At 45.8% G+C, this 21039-nt stretch overlaps 1 protein-coding gene across 2 annotated transcripts in view; it reads right to left on the bottom strand.

The window, feature by feature from the left end:
* The window catches only part of LOC126272209 (semaphorin-1A), a 794592-nt gene that overhangs the window by 397265 nt on the left and 376288 nt on the right, over window positions 1-21039 (bottom strand). For both annotated transcript variants that reach the window (XM_049974894.1, XM_049974893.1), the window contains exon 3: window positions 18573-18669. In XM_049974894.1, coding sequence (XP_049830851.1) covers window positions 18573-18669 — 97 coding nt within the window. The remainder of the gene's footprint in view (window positions 1-18572; window positions 18670-21039) is intronic.

Here is a 21039-nt window from a genome sequence, read left to right as displayed (position 1 = left end):
GCATAGAGTATACCCAGAAGGGGATTTCCATTTTGTGATTTATCTTACACCTGAAAACGAACTCCCGTAAACCTTAGCAGCAACAGTGGGATCAGACCCACTTTTAATTTATTTCTGAGCTAATATGCTCCAGACAATAATATCCAGGCTTAGTGTGTGGACGAATATCTGTTATTACGTGTAACAAATTACGGGTGATGATTTGCTCGACATTTATACCGTTGAGTGCTAGTTTCGTTAGGGAAAGTTTATATATGCTCTTGTATATAATTGTGAGATTGTTACACTGCACTAAACACCCGTTTTGTTAAATAAACTACAGGGAGAGACTCATCAGAGAAATACGAAGGAGAACGAAACAGTACGACGCTGCATTTAGCCAAGTCATAGGTGCCGAGATCTCCGTGTAAGCCTCGATCTTAATATTTTCCATGTTCGAGTTACACGCTCCACTCACATTAATGTGAGCACCGCATATTTCTGATGTCAACGAGCAATAACTACTCACACACGGCAGGTGGCAACAACAGCAATGGATGGAATACAACGCGTGTCGCGAGGACGCGGAACACAGTGCAGTCGTTGTCGTAACGCGGAAACGAAGCCATTTATCTGACGCCCAAAAGAGCACGATCATTGGCTTTCTGACCAACGGTGCAAGCATTTCCGAAACTGTTAAGTTTGTAAACTGTTCGCGTACCGGCATGGTCGGAGTATACCGTGCATGGCAAAACGGCACAATCCAACACCGGCGTCGAGGCAGCTGCGGTGTATCACGGACCATAGGTGACAATAGTTTCGAAGATATGTACGGGCTAACAAACGTGCAACTGAACACTGAGATGAACCAAGGGGGCTATCAACAGGGTCTCCTCAACAACCGTTCAGCGAACGTTGCTGCGTATGGGCTTCCGCAGCAGAGGCGTGGTTCATGCACCCATGCAGACTGCTATTCATCGGCAACGTGCACGGCGTAAAACGTCTGAAAGCAAACACACTGCAACAATCGTCGACCGGAGGAGGGAACGTTATGGTTTGGGGAACGTTTTCGTGTTATACCATGGGTGATTCCGTCATTCTGGAGGGCATAGTGGATCAACCTAAGTACGCATGCATCTACCCTCGGGGACAATGTCCACCCCTAGATGCAGTGTGTTCTCCCACACAGCAATGGCGAACAGTGCAACGTGTCACACAGCCCGCAGCGTAAGTGCGTAGTTCGAAGAGTACCAGGATGCGTTTACCGCACTCCCCTGGCCATCAAGCTCCCTGGATTAAAACTCAATCGAGAATGTGTAGCTATCTCGAGCTGGCTGTTCACGTCGTGGATCCTCAATCGAGAAACATAGCAAAGCCGGCCGCAGCACAGGAATCGGCTCCACGCCCCTGTCAGTACGTTCCAGGAACTCAGGACACTCCTTCTGCGCGTCTGGCAGCGATCCGCGCTGTAAAAGGTAGACCCTAGTTATTCAGGCTTCTGACAGGTAGTCACATCAACGTGAGTGGACAGTTAATCAGGTTCGTACTAACAAGTGTGTATTTCTGGGAAGTTTATATATTCATACAATAAATTTACCTGGATGGAATCCCTGCCTGAATTAATTCTGATTAATTATTGGTAGCTACCCGCAATCTGAGCGGATGCCATACACTACCAGCATACAGTATTGGCAGTGACACGTTCAGAAGAACTCAAATAGAAAGCACATCGGAGTCTGTGTAACTACTTTCTCAACAGGTTAATTTAAGGACATATTAGCTTCACCTTGTCTCCCTCACTCGAAAAGATTTTGCCTCGTGTACTGTATTTGGAAGACACCTAGGTCACTGCTAACGGGCGAAACATCTTTAAATATCGGTCTAATGGGTAGGCGTGAGAGGCATGGATGTTGCAGGCTGACTATAGGCAAAATGCACTACTTCCTTAATCAATACAACCTTGGAGCAGCGGGCAGGAAAGATGTGGTGGTAATCTAAGGTAGTGGCGTTACTAAAACCTCGGAAGACTAGCGCCCAATAGCACTCCTGTGCCATCTGTACGAACGAATAATCCTAAACCGCATAGCAAATATCGCAGACCAAAAGCTCATTCCCCAACAGGTTGGATTCAGACCCGGGAAATCATGCACCAGTCATATCCTATCACTCACAGAACACAAACAGGAAGGGTTTGAAAACAAACAAAAAACAGGTGTAGCATTGGTGGACTTAAGTTCTGCATACGACACCGTCAACCAAAGAAAGCTCACGGAAAAACTGTATCGTACATTTAAGGATCATCAGTTCACAAAAATCATTGAATCTCTGCTGCAAAACAGACAGTTCTATGTAATGCTGGACGAAAAAAAAAAGGCCGATGGCGTCGACGAAAGAACGGTCTCGCCCAGGGCAGTGTGCTGCCCCCCCCCCCCCCCTTACTATTTAACCAACACAGGAACGTACTACCCATTTCTTGTATGCCGATGATCTGGCCATTACAGCGCAAGGAAATAGCTTCGAGGAAGTAGAAGGGAAATTAGAAAGCTCGCTACACGTAATGTCTGAATACTATAAAGAGAACTCCCTCAAACCAAATCCATCTAAGACACAGATTAGCGCTTTCCACCTCCGCACAAAACAGTCAAACAGGAAGCTGAATGGCAACAAACTGGACCATACGGACAAACCAACATACCTTGGTGTCGTGCTGGATAGATCACTGAAAAAACCTCTAACTGCGGAAGTGTTGCCGGTCTAGGAGTTTTTGTACGAATTGACTTCTCGATTATGTCCCATAAGCGTTCGATGGGATTCATATCGGTCGATCTGGTGCCCAAATCATTCGCTCGAACCGTTCAGAATGCTCCTCCCAAGCGTAAACAATTGTGACCAAGTGACATGGCGCATTGTTATCCACAAAAATTCAATCACTGTTCACGAACAAGAAGTCTATGAACGGCAACAAATGGTCTTCAAGTAGCCGAACATAGCCATTTCCAGTCAATGATCGGTGCAGTTCGGCCAGAGGACCCAATCCATTCCACATAAACACAGTCAACACAATTATGGAGCCACCACCAGCCTGCACAGTGGCTTGCTGACAACATGGGTACGTGGCTTTATGGGGTCTGCGCTTCACTAAAATCCTACCAACTCTAACAAACTAAAATCGGGATTCATCTGACCAGGCCACGGTTTCCCCGTCTTCTAGCGTCCAATTTACACGCACACGAACACTGGTGAGGCGCTGTTATTAGCAAAGGGACCGCCGTGGGTCGTCTGCTGCCATAACTCATTACTACCAAATTTTGCCGCACTGTCCTAAGAGAAACGTTCGTCATACGTTCCACATTCATTTCTGATTGAGCCGTGTGTCGGCTCTCAACATATATCGTGCTGTAAAGATTGCTATGAGTCCTTCCATTCCATCGCTAATTGATTCTTTCATATTTATCGTTATGCTCCGTACGATTCTGCTGAGATTCCCCTCTGGCGGCGTGTCTGGTCTTATCGATCTTGGAGTCGTTGCTTCCTGTTAGCCTTGTGTAAGGGAATAAGATCTTTGTGGGGGATGGCCGGTTGGTTGCCTAGCGGTGACGAGTCGGTCGGTCGGTTTTTAAAATCAGGAATTTGAGAATGTCGTACGATGAGACCGCGGCGTGGGGTGGCGGTGGAGAGTTGGCTGTTGTTCCGAGAAGCGGTGTGGTCTATCCTGGCGGTGCGAGACGAGTGGGATGAGTTGAGGGGACAAGGCTGTAAGCTCTTGCTGTGAGCACCCGGGGGCCACGGCGGTGGTTCCGACTCACTACTTGGTGGAAGCGGCACCGGATGTCGCTAATTTTTCCGTCTGGAGGCGGGAATGATGGACTAGTAACTCGCCTAACCTGAGGAGTGGTATTTCGCCGCCGTGGGTGCAGAGAAGACGAGGGCTCCGGTGACAGGGCGCGTGGCTGCGTGTCTGTGTCTAAAGTGCGCGTCATTTATGACGGCGGCCGAGTTTAGGTTCGTTCTGCGCATCTGACGTCACAAAACACAGTCACCCAATGAACAGAGAAAAACGTTGCCAGAGCCCGACTGCAGTACAGAGCACGGACGAGTGTCTTCAGTTTTAGAAACGTTCACTCATAAATAAAGTAACTGAACGAAAGCAATGTCTTGATAGCACACTTTCTTTTATAGAAAGTTTGGAAAAAGCATTCTTTATACTAATTGCTTCATATTCTGTTAATTAATTAAACCAAACAAGCAATAAGCCTCCTAATTCAGGCGATAGCAAGGAAAGGTTTTTGTATCATTCTCACGAACCGCTTTTTCGCAATAAAGAACAGCAGTAATAGTTTATTTCCTATTGTACTTCGACGAAACGTAATTCACAGTCATAGCAAAGGTGTTTGTCGGTATTTTGCGTCTTATTTAAAGTCCTTCAGGAGGCGTTAGAGTAATGGTGAAAGTGTTTGTCCGCTAAGCGGAAGGTTCCGAGTTCAAACCTTGTTCGATGCCTAGTATTTTCTTTATTTAAAAACAAAATCGAAGTGTCTTAGTTCATGAATTTTATTCGTTTGAATGTAATTTTATGAAATTTCTAGTGGCAACTAAAATCGACCTTACGGAAAGTATACGCTATGGACATTCACCTCTGCAAACTCATCAAAATTTCGTGCAGTGGTTTATTACATTTAATGCTGCACAATAACTGCGTTGAACATCGAAACAAAATTAAGTCATTTATGAGGGGAAGGTATCAGTCAAGAAGATGTGTAAAAATCAAATTTTTGGGCCAAATAGTTTTTGTGAAATCGAATGATAAGTGTGTCAAAGCAGTCGGAACACCATGTGTGTGCACAGGCGAACAGTGTAGTGATGACAAAATCGCAGACAGCGCGGAATGCGGGGAGCACGTCTCTATAGCAGCGGAAGGCTTAATGCGGCCGTGGTGGCTTTACTTCATAAACTGCGCGCTCCCCCCTAAACGTTAAGTTTGCGAACTATACTATACTATGGCGCTGCTTCTCTTGGCGCGTACAACTGGCAACGCAGCAATCTGCCGCGCCTGGGCGTGCATGCGCGAACCGCCAAGATAAAAGAATTGAACTATAGTTGGGTACGCTGGTGACGTGTACACGGTCGGGTGTCACGAACATTTGCATCGGAGTTCACCTGCTGTTTCTCTGATAAACTGTAAGTTACGTTGGTTAAAGGTTTAGATGTTAGTAGAAGAATTTTGGTTTGTGCAACTAGCGTCTTTTCTGCCTTGTGGTCTCCTGCGTTCGGGTTTCCTGTCCCTGTCGCCGGTGTATCTATAGACAGTGGTCTTTTCCGCTTCTTATTAGTACTGCACGGTAGGAAGTGTATTTTTGGGCAGGGATTATGGTTCCTGATTTGATTCCTCCTCCCCTGGCCTCGCGTGACGTCGATGTGATTGCTGTATGTGAGGCGTTGTGGGTCTGTTAGTCCGCTTCTAGCCTGAGCATCCTTCGGGAGACAATTGTGGCCGCCCTTACACCCGGTCGGTTAATTATTTCTATCCTAGGAAATTTTGGTGGCAGGACATGGTATTAAAGTTGTTAGTTATTGTACGGTTGTATTTTACTCGATTGTTTTTTGGCTACTGTTTAAAAAGGTTAAGTTTGCCTTTCATTGGTTGGTTTTTAAAATTACGTGGCTTTAAAATGGTTAGTTATGGTAAAAGGTGAAGGACTGTATCTTTACTTTGATTGTTTTAATCTAATTGGCATCCTTTGAAAATGCTAGTTCTGCCTCCCTCTTAGCGAGCCCTTGTAATTTAATATCTTGTTGTGCCAAAGTTTAAAATAAGTTGGCTCCCTACATGTTCGGTAGCGAAATTGTATGCAAATTGGTGGTTTTTTGTTTCATTACTTGGAAAGTTTTAATTTTGTTATTAAATGCTTTATCAAAGTCTGTTTTAAGTAAAATGGCTTTGCCGTTAACTGTAAAGTAAATTGTTTTGAAAAGGCACTCATGCTAACTAGTTTTTTGGATCTGTTCCTGGTCAAGTGATAAAGAAATGACTTTTAATGGTTGAAGTAATCAATAAAGAAATTGTAAATTGCAACTCGACAGTAACCTCTTAACACCCGTCTCACTGAGGTTATTTCTCGCAATCTTGCTTGTCTGCTTGCACTGACAACTCTACGCAAACGCAGCTGCTCCCAGTCGTTAAGTATGCACTGCCCTTTTATAGCTTGTGAACACGGTAGCACCGCCATCCGTACATGCGCACATCGTTGTCCGCTCCGCGAATACTTACCTTACCGTGTCACGTGCCCGCAGCACCACAGGGTTCATTCAGTCCACCGGTACGCAAAGGGCATAATGTTTGTGTGAAATCTGGCATAGGCACATGGCTGACGAGAGTATTACACTGTTCTCGAGCACACAAGTCGGCCATGCTGAGAAGCAATCTTTCTCTGATCTGGCAGTAGTTCAACGCACTCAAGTTAGTTTCTGGCTAACTGGAGCGAGTTTCTAGCACCTTGCCGAAACAGGGAGGGAGCTTTTCTCGGTGCTAGCTGCTGGCAACAGCTGCTGTTACGAAAGCACTCGAGCTAAGTCAGACGGAAGAACGAAGCGGCGAGAGTGGCCCAAGGAACAGTGATGCAAAGGCTCGCTGCAAGCGTTGCGCCTCGCGCTGGAACCCTGGAAGGTGCGTAATTTCTTCCGGCCAAGTGTTCCCTGACAGACACACAATTGCGGCTGTAACTGTCTGTATTCCTCGGGCGGCGCAGGGCGTCGTGAATAAGTGAGGCCGCCGTGGAAACACAATATGCAGCACGGCGCGCCCGCTCTCGCCGCTGCAGGGCGGAAATTGCTCAGTGGCTCAAGTTGGACGGACCGCAGGCTGTCAGTGCGCGTTAATAATGCAGCCGCCGCGGTCGGCTGCCGGCAGGTATCTGCAATAATGGAAGCGCTGCTGCCCAGGTGCGTCGCAGCCGCCCGCCGCCTGGGACCCAGTCTCCGGGCTCAGCTGCGCCCGCCCACGACAGCGTTTTTTCCACGACAATATTCTGCGTAACATACTTATCTGTCCTTCTAGGTATCCTTCCAGCACTTATGTACGCAGTAAACTTCAATGAGGGCAAAATTATCATCTTAGCTACAGCGTGCCTGACTATGAAAAAGATAATTGTCATCATCAGAGGAAAAAAAAACCTTAAAGCTCAAATGACTTGTGATTTGAGGCGTCTAAAACTACATATTATACAGTGTGGTCCATTGATCGTGACCGGGCCAAATATCTCACGAAATAAGCGTCAAACGAAAAACCTACAAAGAACGAAGCTTGTCTAGCTTGAAGGGGGAAACCAGATGGCGCTATGATTGGCCCGCTACATGGCGCTGCCATACGTCAAGCTGATATCAACTGGGTTTTTTTTTTAGGTTTTTTTTTTTACATGTTCGTGTAGTACGTAAAGAAATATGAAAGTTTTAGTCTGACCCCTTTTCTCGTTTTCTGATAGAAGGCGCTGTAATAGTCGCAAACATATGGCTCACACTTTTAGACGAACAGTTGGTGACAGGTAGGTTTTTTAAATTAAAATACAGAACGTAGGTACGTTTGAAAATTTTATTTCGGTTATTCCAGTGTGATACATGTACCTTTGTAAACTTATTTCTGAGAACGCGTGCTGTTACAGCGTGATTACCTGTAAACACCACATTAATGCAATAAAAGCTCAAAATGATGTACTTCAACCTCAATGCATTTGGCAATACGTGTAACGACATTTCTCTCAACAGCAAGTAGTTCGCCTTTCGTAATGTTCGCACATGCATGGACAATGCGCTGACGCATGTTGTCAGGTGATGTCTGTGGACCACGATAGCAAATATCCTTCAACTTTGCCGACAGAAAGAAATCCAGGGACGCCAGACCCGATGAACGTGCGGGCCATGGTATGGTGCTTCGACGACCAATCCACCTGTCATGAAATATGCTATTCAATACCGCTTCATCCGCACGCGAGCTATGTGCCGGACATCCATCATGTTGGAAGTACATAGCCATTCTGTCATGCAGTGAAACATCTCGTAGTAACATCGGTAGAACATTGCGTAGGAAATCAGCATACACTGCACCATTTAGATTGCCATCGATAAAACGACGGCCAATTATCCTTCCTCCCAGCGCCATCTATCACAAAACGAAAAAAGTGGTCCAACTAAAACATTCATATTTCTTTACGTACTACAGGAATATGTAATAAAAAATGGGGTTCCTATTTTTTTTTAAAAAAAAGGACGCTGTTGATATCCGTTTTACCTATGGCAGCGCCATCTAGCGGGCCAACCATTGCGCCATCTGGTTTCCCCCTTCAAGCTAGACGAGTTTCGTTCTTTGTAGTTTTTCGTCTGATGCTCATTTCGTGAGATCTGTCCCGGTCACTATCAATGGCCCACCCTGTATTACAACATATTACAGAAATATACCCATGTTAAAAATTATATGTAAAGAAACCCCAACACCTTGAACGACTAGAGATGGGGCGTTCATATTCACAGGACACGTATATCAGTAGGCCTATGTTCTGCAGAAACAGTTAGCATTTCAGTCACCTCGGTTTAGCATGTGTCCTGTGGCTTAGTAGGCACAGGGTCCGCCAAGGGCCCTGATACTTGTTCCATGCATGATGTAGTCGGCGCATTTAAGGCGCGATTGGTGTACTGTAGTATAGTCATCCATGCTGCATCCATCTGGTTCCGAAGTTCATCTGTGGACGTTGGAAATGGATCACTGAGTTGCACCCATAGTTTCACCATACGCCCCACATTTTCGACTGGCGACACGTCTGGTCATATGACGGGCCTGGGCAGAAGGCTGAGATCCTCTAACACCAGGAAGGCACGTGTTCGTGCTGTAACATTTGGTCGTGCATTGTATTGCTGAAAAATGGCATATGGGTGTTGCGCAGAAATGGTATGGCTATGGGTCGCACGGTGTCATTCACTTAGGTCACACTGTCCATAGTACCGTGGACACGCACCAACTGTTATTTGTTGTTGTACCCAATAGTATATCACATCGTAAGGCCTTGAGTTGGCCCTGTATGTCTTATGCGAATGCAGTCATTGTGATGCCGCTACCCCGGTCTACGGTGACCCAAAATACGGCCATCATTTTCATTTAGACAACCAGAATTCGTCCGAAAAGAGTATAAGCATGTTTCTGCACAGTCGTCGAAACTGGGCGGAGAATTGGACGACGCGCACGTAACCCATTCCGTAATAAACGACTACGGACTGTCATCCCTGATAGCGTACGATGTGTTACGCTGTTCCACTGTTGCGCCAGAGCCTAGGACGACTCAGATTTGTCCTGCACTGCCATTAGGATGAGGTGTCGATCTTCTCGGGGGGGGGGGGGGGGGGGGGAGAGAAGGTGGGGGGTAGTCTGGATGGTACGACCTGACCCATCTCGTATTCTACGGCTTCCCGTGAACTATTCTACACATCCTTTACACCGTTACACTGATGAAACATTTCGTCCCACACGAGCAGCAGCTTCGCGGATGGATGCATTCATCACATTCTCTCATGCCAATAATGCACCTTCTTTCAAAGTCACCTATTTGACAGTACGATTCGCTAATACGTCTGCGAGGCATCCTACACGTCTGCTAGAGTCACACTCGCCCATTACCTTCGGTTTATAGCGACAACGAGAGCCGCACGCACATTTTACTGGTAGATGGTGTTGTGCTGCGATACCAATGATGACTTTGAACCAGCGAGCCGACGTAGTTCAAATGCTAATCATTTCTGCAGAACATACCAGTGTACATGTCCTGCGAATATCTGTAGCTGTTCAAGATGATCTGTTTTTTCTTTGTGTGTATTCCATGCGCCTTTGAATGATGCATGATATCTCCTCCAGCAGCTGAGATGCTCATACGTTAGTGACGTAACACTGAAATCCACCAGACAAACACCCTCGAAGTTAAACACCGGAATTCAAATTCTCAATCACCACCTCAGTTTCTGTACATTATTTCAAGCATCTCTTAACGCCGTGTCAAATGTTTCCCTAATTGGTTTTATTTTAGCTTTTATGTAAATCATTTAATTTCAAGTTTTGCTCAGAAAGCGAGAAAAATATTAAAATGTACATCGCTAGTCTCAGACTTTACAACCTACGCTTTTTTTCCGAAACTAGATCTCCTGTTGGTCAATTCGACATACTGTCTATTTCCCACTCTTCGTTTGCAGTAAAAATTCAGACAAAAATCCATTGTGTAACTTCTAGAAAGCCTATATTTCGCTCCGATCGAACATATGACCAATCAAGGAAACCTCTGGAAAGGGGAGGAACAGCTCTATGAATATCAAGAACTCAGATAATAAGCCAATACTAAGCTCAGGAGGAGGTCTGAAAGACGGAACGAATATATAAAAGGCTCAAAGGAAACGAATTTGAAGGCAGTATAATAAAAAGCGAAAAAGAATTCGACAACATTGGGAGACCAAAATCGAAACAAGGCCCCTAGAGTAGCTAACAATCCCTCAGGATCACTAAGAGTCAGCAATGACAAAACTATGCCATCTGGTGTGTAAGGTAAATGAGGCAGGTCAAATAGTCACAGACTTCAAGAAGAATATAATAATTCCTATTCCGAGGAAAGTTGAGGTTTGCAGATGATATTGCAGCTGTTTCCGAGACAGCTATGGACTTGGTAGATAGTTGAAAGTAATGGATAGTGTCTATAGGAGACACAATATGATGAACAATAACAAAAGTGATAAAAGGGTAATGGAAATTAATCTAACAATATTAACAATTCTGAGATAATTGGACTAGGAAATGAGGCACTAAAAGTGGTAATGAGTTCCGTTATTCGGGCAGTTTAATAACATGATCTACATCTACATCCATACTCCGCAAGCCACCTGACGGTGTGTGGCGGAGGGTACCCTGAGTACCTCTATCGGTTCTCCCTTCTATTCCAGTCTCGTATTGTTCGTGAAAAGAAGGATTATCGGTATGCTTCTGTGTGGGCTCTAATCTCTCTAATTTTATCCTCATGGTCTCTTCGCGAGATATACGTAGGAGGGAGCAATATACTGCTTGACTCCTCGGTGAAGGTATGTTCTCGAAACTTCAACAAAAGCCCGTACCGAGCTACTGAGCATCTCTCCTGCAGAGTCTTCCACTGGAGTTTATCTATCATCTCCGTAACGCTTTCGCGATTACTAAATGATCCTGTAACGAGGCGCGCTGCTCTCCGTTGGATCTTCTCTATCTCTTCTATCAACCCTATCTGGTACGGATCCCATACTGCTGAGCAGTATTCAAGCAGTGGGCGAACAAGCGCACTGTAACCTACTTCCTTTGTTTTCGGATTGCATTTCCTTAGGATTCTTCCAAATGATCATTCCATTTTAAATCACTCCTAATGTGTACTCCCAGATAATTTATGGAATTAACTGCTTCCAGTTGCTGACCTACTATACTGCAGCTAAATGATAAGGGATCTTACTTTCTATGTATTCGCAGAACATTACACTTGTCTACATTGAGATTAAATTGCCATTCCCTGCACCATGCGTCAATTCGCTGCAGATCCTCCTGCATTTCAGTACAATTTTCCATTGTTACAATCTCTCGATCTACCACAGTATCATCCGCAAAAAGCCTTAGTGCACTTCCGATGTCATCCACAACGTCATTTATGTATATTGTGAATAGCAACGGTCCTACGACACTCCGCTGCGGCACACCTAAAATCACTCTTACTTCGGGAGACTTCTCTCCATTGAGAATGACATTCTGCGTTCTGTTATCTACGAACTCTTCAATCCAATCACACAATTGGTCTGGTAGTCCATATGCTCTTACTTTGTTCATTAAACGACTGTGGGGAACTGTATCGAACGCCTTGCGGAAGTCAAAAAAACACGGCATCAACCTGTGAACCCGTGTCTATGGCTCCCTGAGTCTCGTGGACGAATAGCGTGAGCTGGGTTCCACACGACCGTCTTTTCCGAAATCCATGCTGATTCCTACAGAGTAGATTTCTAGTCTCCAGGAAAGTCACACCTAAAATCACTCTTACTTCGGGAGACTTCTCTCCATTGAGAATGACATTCTGCGTTCTGTTATCTACGAACTCTTCAATCCAATCACACAATTGGTCTGGTAGTCCATATGCTCTTACTTTGTTCATTAAACGACTGTGGGGAACTGTATCGAACGCCTTGCGGAAGTCAAAAAAACACGGCATCAACCTGTGAACCCGTGTCTATGGCTCCCTGAGTCTCGTGGACGAATAGCGTGAGCTGGGTTCCACACGACCGTCTTTTCCGAAATCCATGCTGATTCCTACAGAGTAGATTTCTAGTCTCCAGGAAAGTCATTATACTCTAACGATAATCGAAGAAGAGGGGATATAAAATTCAGATTGGTAACAGCAAGAAACGCGTTTCTGAACAAGAGAAATTTGTCAAGATCGAATATAAATTTAAATATTAGAAAGCGCTTTCTGAGTGTATTCGCCTAAAATTTATGGTACAATCTGACTAAAAGAGAGGATAAATATGAAACTTCTTGGCAGATTAAAACTGTCTGCCCGACAGAGACTCGAACTCGGGACCTCTGCCTTTCGCGGGCAAGTGCTCCAAAATAAATCTGTAGGTCACATTCTATGCGTCAAGAAATCGTGGATTTTGTAATACAGGAAGTGTTCTTTCGTCCACAACCATAGCCAGTTTTCTATTACCTCCATAATTTAAAACAGGGCTGACACCAAGAAAAAATATACAGTTAAGTGACTGATAACACTTGCTCTCTAAAGGTGGTAAACAACTACTACTTCCGCTACTCCTGACACACGACAACCAGACTGTGAAGATCCTAAATGTAAATCCCGTCCACAGGACGTTGCAGACGCATCGGAGCCGACCGACCGCCGTACCATCCCATGCCAATGGCGTCACTGGTTGCGGTATGGAGGGGCGTGCGGTCAGCAGACCGCTCCCCCTGGCAGTTGTCAGTTTTCATGACTCGAGCCGCTACTACTCTGTCGAGTAGCTACTCCGCTGGCATCAAGAGGCTGCGTACACACCGGTTCAGTCCTCCCACCAAAGAAAAATCCTTGGTAGTACAAGGAATCGAACTTGGGTCCTACCTGACCACTCGGCTACGGAAGCAGACAGTCTGTGAACATCGTCCTATGAAATTTCACGCCCAACTTGTCACTTCGTGCGCCAATAACTACGTTTCAGAAGCTGCTTCTCTCTCTTAACAACAATAGAAATGTTTTCGAAATAAATCTCCTTCAGAAACTCAACTATTCGGACCATAACTGGGCTTTGTTGTTCGGTGGCTCTAGCGAGACATGCGCAGCACGGTTGTTTGGCCACAGTGATGTATGTGATATCTGGCGTGGATCCTACCCTACGAACATACTGCAGCACAAGAAGCGGCTGACAATTGTAGCTTCTGCAGAAAAAGTAGATCTCCCTGGAAAGCAAAATGCACTAAAAAAACGTACTATGAAGCAATTATACGAAACGGACGGAAATCAGTCGATGTGATGTGCAAGTGCAGTCAAACAAGTGATTACAATTTCAGAAAAATTCGATGAATCTATTCAACAGAACAAGTTTTACAAATTGAGCAAGTCAGTAACGCGTTGGTCCACCTTTGGCCCCTATGGAAGCAGTTAATTCGGCTTGGCAATGATCGACAGAGTTGTTTGGTATCCTCCGGAAGGATATCGTGCCAATTTCTCTCCATCTGGAGAGTTAGATCGTCACAAATCCAAGTTGATTCGAGGACCCTGTCCAAAATGCTCCAAACGTTCTCAATTGGGCAGAGATCCGGAGACCTTGCTGGGCAAGGTAGGGTTCGGAATGCACAAACGCAAGCAGTAGAAACTCTCGCTGTCGACGGTCGGGTATTATCTTGCTGAAATGTACGCCCAGGATGTCTTGCCACGAAGGGAAAGAAAATGGGGCGCAGAATATCGTCGACGTATCGCTACGCTGTAAGGATGTTTCCTGTGAAATGAAATGGCACCCCAGATCATCACTCCCAGAGGGTCGGACCGCTCGCAGGGCTACATTCAGGTAGGTATCCGCCCACTGTACAGGGCGTATACAGATACATCTTCCGCCTGGAAGCTGGTTCACTGTCAGAATTGGACAGAATTTGGTACTATATGCTTCAGGAGAACATGTAACAACTGTATCAAGTAATGCACAGCCGAATAACTGTTTGCATGTGAGCCTGAGGTGGACCAACGCGTTATTGCGCTGCTCTATTTGTGAAGCTCTTTGTCCAGAATAAATCATCCAGTTTCCCTGAAGCTGCAATCATTTGCTTGTACACACATCAAAAAAAAAATTGCATCACCTCGGTTCCGAGAGTTCCAGAACCTCCACAGAAAATTGCAACAGAGATCAACATAAACATCAATCACGCCCTTTTCATTGCTTATGAAAACTACACATTGCATATTGTACCACCATACAGCGAGACCTTCAGAGGTGGTAATCCAGATTGCTGCACATACCGGTACCTCTAATACCTACACAGTAGCACGTCCTCTTCCACTGATGCATGCCTGTATTCGTCGTGCCATACTATCCACAAGTTCATCAAGGCATGTTCGTCCAATTGACCCACTCCTGAACAGCGATTCGGCATAGATCCCTCAGAGTGGTACGTGGATCACATCGTCTATAAGCGGCCCTTTTCAATACAGCCCACGCATGTTCGATAGGGTTCATGTCTGGAGAACATGCTGGCCACTCTAGTTACTCTGAAGGATGCCATTCACAAGGCGTGCGCGATGAGGGCGCGAACTGTCCATGAAGAAGTATTCCTCGCCTATATGCAGCCGATGTGGATGCACTATCATTTGGAGGATAGCATTCACGTATCGTACAGCCGTTACGGCGCCTTCCATGACCACCACCGGCGTACGTCGGAGAGCAGCAGGGAACCTCTACTTTGCTGCACTCGTTGGACAGTGTGTCTAAGGCGTTCAGCCTGACCGAGTTGCCTCAAAACACGTCTGCGACGATTGTCTGGTTGAAGGCATATGCGACACTCATCAGTGAAGAGAACGTGATGCCAAAACTGAGAGTTTGGGCCCATCTGTACCGCGCTGCACGGTATCGTGGTTGCAAAGATGGACCTCGCCCTGAACATCGGGAGTGAAGTGCACATCATGAAGCCTATTGCGCTCAGTTTGAGTCTTAACACGACGTCCTGTGGCTGCACGAAAAGCATCATTCAACATGGTGGCGTTGCTGTCAGGGTTCTTCAGAGCCATAATTTGTAGGTAGCGGTTATCCACTGCAGTTGTAGCCCTTGGGCGACCTGAGCGAGGCATGTCATCGACAGTTCCTGTCTCTCTCTGTATCTACTCTGTGTCCGAACAAATCGCTTTGGTTCGCTCCGAGACGCCTGGATACTAACCTTGTTGAGAGCCTTTCCTGACACAAAGTAACAATGCGGACGCGATCGAACAGCGGTAATGACCGTCTAGGCATGGCTGAACCACAGACAGCATGAACCATGTACCTCCTTCCTGGTGGAATGAATGGAACTGATCGGCTGTCAGGCTCCCTCCGTCTAATAGGCGCTGCTCATGCATGGTTGTTTACATCTTTGGGTGGGTTTAGCGACATCTCTGAACAGTGAAAGGGACTGTGGCTGTGATACAATATCCACAGTCAACGTCTATCTTCAGGAGCTCTGGGAACCAAGGTGATGCAAAAAAAAAATTATGTTTGTATATATACATCACACTTACCTTCTCCCGTCTCTTTCGGAAAATTCCTTCGTGCTGCAGCCTTTTGGAGTGCTCTCCATTTACATTTACGTATATACTCCGCGAGACACAGCACAGTGATTACTATACAATACTGTTTGTCATCCCCTTTCCTGTTCCACTCCCAAATGAAAGGAAGGAGAAAATGATTGCCTTTATATCTCTGTATGAGCCCTACTTTCCCTTATTTCGTACCCATAGTCCATACACGATTGAACATGCAGTTGGTCCCTAAGGCACTATAACGATCCGGTTACATTCGCCATACAATTACATTTTCATCCCGAGGCAAAATTTCAGATCAAAACGTGGTACTGAAATGATGTATTGAAAATGTTTGCTGTGTGATCGGATAAGGGCAGGAGGTGGGGAAAAAATCCTCTAGTTAATTTTGTTTGGAAAATTAGTTACATGTTAAGCCGCCACGTAACATGCCATCCCGGGGAATAAATATCTGCACAGAGGATGCGTGTGCAGTCGAGGCGAGTACACAAAGAGTCGGGGTCGACAGGTTGCTGTTGACATACCATAGGAAAATCTTGATTAAAACTTCGTACATACCACTTTTTGTATTGCGTCAGTTCCTGAATAACGCACGAGGGGCGTGCAATAAGCAATGCACCATTTCCTCGGCAAATTTCCGTTTAAAAAACTCGTAATTTCTTGTGGGACATCGCGGAACGGTTCAAATGGCTCTGAGCACTATGGGACTTAACATCTGAGGTCACCAGTACCCTAGAACGTAGAACTATTTAAACCTAACTAATTTAAGGACATCACACACATCCATGCCGGAGGCAGGATTCGTACCTGCGACCGCAGCAGCAGCGCGGTTCCTGACTGAAGCGCCTAGAACCGCTCGGCCACACTGGCCGGCGACATCGTGGAATATCCCCGCTTACGCTATAGTTTCGTGAAGTTTCGATAGGTAGTTGCGCTATACGTAGCCTTCAAAATGGCGTCTGTAACAGAGGTGTGTTCCAAGCAGACAGCTGTCAATGAGTTTCTTTTGACGAAAAAACAAAGCATCGCAGATATTCACAGGTGCTTGCAGAATGGCTACGGAGGCTTGACAGCGAACAAAGGCAGGGTGAACTGTTGGACGAGGTATCTGTCATCACTGCACCAAGGTCGCGCAAAACCTGTCCAATCTTCCACGTGCCGGCCGGCGGCGGCACACAGCTGTGACTGCTACAATTCTGGAACGTGCGGACACACTCATTAGAGGTGATCGACGGATCACAATCAAACCTCGCTGCACAACTGGGCGTCTCTGTTGGTAGTGCTGACACACTCGTCCACTGTTCTTCCTCATCCGCCCTACAGACCGGATCTCAAACCTTCCGATTTCCATCTATTTGGCTCAATGACGGATGCACTCGGAAGGAAGCATTACGTGGATGATGAGGTGGTTACTGATGCACCAAGACGTTGGCTCCAACATCTTCCAGTGGAGTGGTAACATGCGAGCACACAAGCCTTCCCAATAAGGTGGCTTAAGGCCCATTAGTTATTGATAAAAACAATGTGCTTTCAGAAAAAAATGTGTTGCATTACTTATTAAACGGCTGTCGTAAAATTAATCAACATTTGGTCTGTGGAATACAACTCTCTATGGGGTTTTATGACCATTTCAGCATTAAGAAGCAACTTTTTCGGGATGAGAGTCCAAGAAAAAATAAAGGCTAAAATATGGTATTCTGATGATGATCATCATAATAGTGGTCGCAAGGCGAAATTTGATGGACAGTACCTACTGCAAATAAGAAAAATTATTCACCGTTTTCGGCAAAAACAATGAATAACTTTTTTAAATCCAGTATTTAAAAAAATTTTACTGCGTGTCTGCTGAAAATCCCGGACCTTAGTGCGCAATTGAGCCTTTTACCTTTATGACAAACAGTGACAATTTAACTTAAATAAGGCGATTAGCGAAATAAATGGACCAGATTTCACAATTCTAATGCACCGCTGTTTAAGCTGAAAGAAGTATGATGATAAACTTAGCTACCCTTACTTCAAATGGGCCGGCCGCGGTGGTCTCGCGGTTCTAGGCGCGCAGTCCGGAACCGTGCGACTGCTACGGTCGCAGGTTCGAATCCTGCCTCGGGCATGGATGTGTGTGATGTCCTTAGGTTGGTTAGGTTTAAGTAGTTCTAAGTTCTAGGGGACTGATGACCACAGCAGTTGAGTCCCATAGTGCTCAGAGCCATTTGAACCATTTTTTTTTTTTTTACTTCAAATGGTCCTAAGAGCGAGCAGCGAAAAATTTCGGAAAATTCAGTAACACTGAGTACGACACCTCATTCATCTGACATTAAATGACGCAAATTCTTAATTAAAAGTGAACGAACAGGAGCTTGAAACCATCCCTGCTGCAGCTACCCATGCTTAGCCCGTTGAATATACGTCGCGTCTGTTACGTTTTCTACAACGCACTCCTCAGTCGTAACAAACGACACTTGACTGCTAACGGGCCTTACAAGTAGTTCCAGCATAGCGCGAACTCGCAAGGCAGATGCGCCAGCCGTCGCCCAACGGCCCCTCGTAGCTATGAGTATGCGACACTGGCGAGTCTGAAGGCTGAAATGAGCGACTCTACTTCGGAACGCCGGAGGCAGCGCTCGCGTTGCATGCAAAGTATCCTCGCACGAAAAATATCCTGTACCAGAATTAACTGAACGTGAAGGCGCATCCCACTGAGGCATTGCCTGTTGTTCTGGGGCCGCTCGTGTAGATCTGGGAATAGAAGTGTAAGCCGGAGGGTACGCTGTAGCACCATACGCGGCGAGTACTCACCTCCCTCCGACGAGTAGCGAAGTGCCGTCCCGCAGCACTCGCAGGAAGTAGTCGGGGTAAGTCTCGTTGCCCGCGAAGCGGAAAACCTCTTCGGCCCCTGCAACACAAGGAATGCACCACGTCAGCACTACACCGTTACTTCTCTGCTGTTTCAAATTGTATTAAGCGTAATCGAAGTTTTGATTATTGCATCGAAAAATAAAGTTATGTATTTAATGTTTTTATTTGAAATGCTTTTTAAGAGTGTATTCAACGACAACTACGATTTCTTTTTTATTATGTTCTTTATTTTTCCTACTACTACTTTCGAGCATGAGTCATTTCATGTGGTAAATGTATAAAAATAAAACCGAAATGATATATACACACTGACGGAACAAATCTGAACACAAAAAAATAATTAATGCAGAGTAATAAAATTTCGGAAATACATTAGTCTAGGTAACATTACAAGACCACAGGTTAATGTGAGCGCGAAATAAGGCGTTGCAAATGTAATTCTGGTACATTAATAAGCAATGTAAGAAAATGTTGAATGCAAGCACACAAACGTGCAAGCACTGTGTTGTATAGCTGCCGGATCTATTCCTGTTGCATTTTATCAGTCAATGCAAGGGCGGTTAATGCTGTCTGTGTGCCGCGCGAGATTAGCCGAGAGGTCTATGGGCGCTGCAGCCATGGACTGTGCGGGCGCTGCAGCCATGGACTGTGCGGCTTGTCCCGGCGGAGGTTCGAGTCCTCCCTCGGGCATGTGTGTGTGTGTGTGTGTGTGTGTGTGTGTGTGTATGTGTATGTGTGTGTGTGTTTGTCCTTAGGATCATTTAGGTTAAGTAGTGTGTAAACTTAGGGACTGATGACCTTAGCAGGTAAGTCCCACAAGATTTCACACACATTTGAACATTTTCTTTTGCTGTTTGTGGATGACATCGAAGTTGAGCGTGTATGTCACACGTGTGCTCGACTGGAGACGGATCTGGTTATCGAGGAGACCAAGGCAACATGCTGACAGTTTGTAAAGCATGTTGGGTTACAACAGCGGTATGTGGGCGAGCGTTATCCTGTTGGAAAACACCCCCTGAGATGCTGTTCATGAATGGCAGCACAACAGATCGAATCATCAGACTGACGTACAAATTTTCAGTCAGGGTATATGGAATAACCACGAATGTGCTCCTGCTGTCTTACGAAATCGCACTGCAGACTGTAACTCAAGGTGCAGGTGCTCTGTGTCAAGGAGACAGGTTGGTAGCAGGGTCGCAACTAGCCTCCTTTTGACAACAACGGGCACCGAAGCAGAACCAGCTTTCATCAGGGTAAAACACACCAGACCTCCACCCGGCCTTCAACGAGTTCTCACTCGACACCCCTGAAGTCGCACATGGCGGTGGTTTGGGGGTCAGTGGAATGCACGCTACAGGGCGGCTGCCTCGCAGCTATCCTTGAAGTATCAGTTTGTTGTGTCACTAAGGTACTAACTGTTCCTCAAATTGCTGCTGTAGATGCAGTGCGATACGCCAGAACCATACGCCGAACACAACGGCGCCGCGCAGTTTAAGGCGCCCTGTCACGGGTTGCGCGGCCGCTCCTGCCGGAGTTTCGAGTCCTCCCTAACACGATGGTCTTCCCTTTTGGTAGAGCTACGGGGCCGTATAGAGCCCAGACTTCCTGCGGCCGAACATTCTCGTGACCACCGCTGCCAGCAATCACATGCAGTGGGTACATTCCTGCCACGTCTTTCTGCAGTATCGCAGAAGGAACATCCAGCTTCTTGTAGCCCTTCTTATAAGACCTCGTCCAAACTCAGTGAGGAGGTGTGGATAGTGGCGTCTTTGTCGCATTAAAGGCATTCTTGACTAACATCAACTCATCATATTCAACCTCGAAGGTAAATAACGCTGACGACCGTATTTAAAGCAAACCTGGTTTGCATCTCATAGTAGCGCAACTTGCGACACTCTTAAGCGACATGCGCGGAAATTTCAACAGCCAACATCTTCCAGATGTAGAAACAGGTCTACCAATTTTCGTTTACGTCGCGCAACTTTGTGTTGCGGGGAAGTGTACATACACGCGTTTGTTATATGGACACCGTTTACTTGCATTTGCACGGTCTTTAACTTTGTTTACGAACTATGACATTACTTTATCATATTTACGATTTTTAAAACGTTCATTCGGTCTTCCGCATCTAATGGACGTTTAGCCACGTAAAATGTACATTCGACATAGAGTTAAAGACAAATTGATGATATAATACTGTATAAGAACATAAAGATACAAGTGTAACCAACCACTTTTTTAAGCCTACTGTTTGACATCCGCCTGCAGCTCGTGGTCGTGCGGTAGCGTTCTCGCTTCCCACGCCTGGGTTCGATTCCCGGCGGGGTCAGGGATTTTCTCTGCCTCGTGATGGCTGGGTGTTGTGTGATGTCCTTAGGTTAGTTAGGTTTAAGTAGTTCTAAGTTCT

This window comes from Schistocerca gregaria, chromosome 5, assembly GCF_023897955.1.
Source record: "Schistocerca gregaria isolate iqSchGreg1 chromosome 5, iqSchGreg1.2, whole genome shotgun sequence".
NCBI lineage: Eukaryota > Metazoa > Arthropoda > Insecta > Orthoptera > Acrididae > Schistocerca > Schistocerca gregaria.
This window is presented reverse-complemented; position numbering and strand designations above follow the sequence as displayed.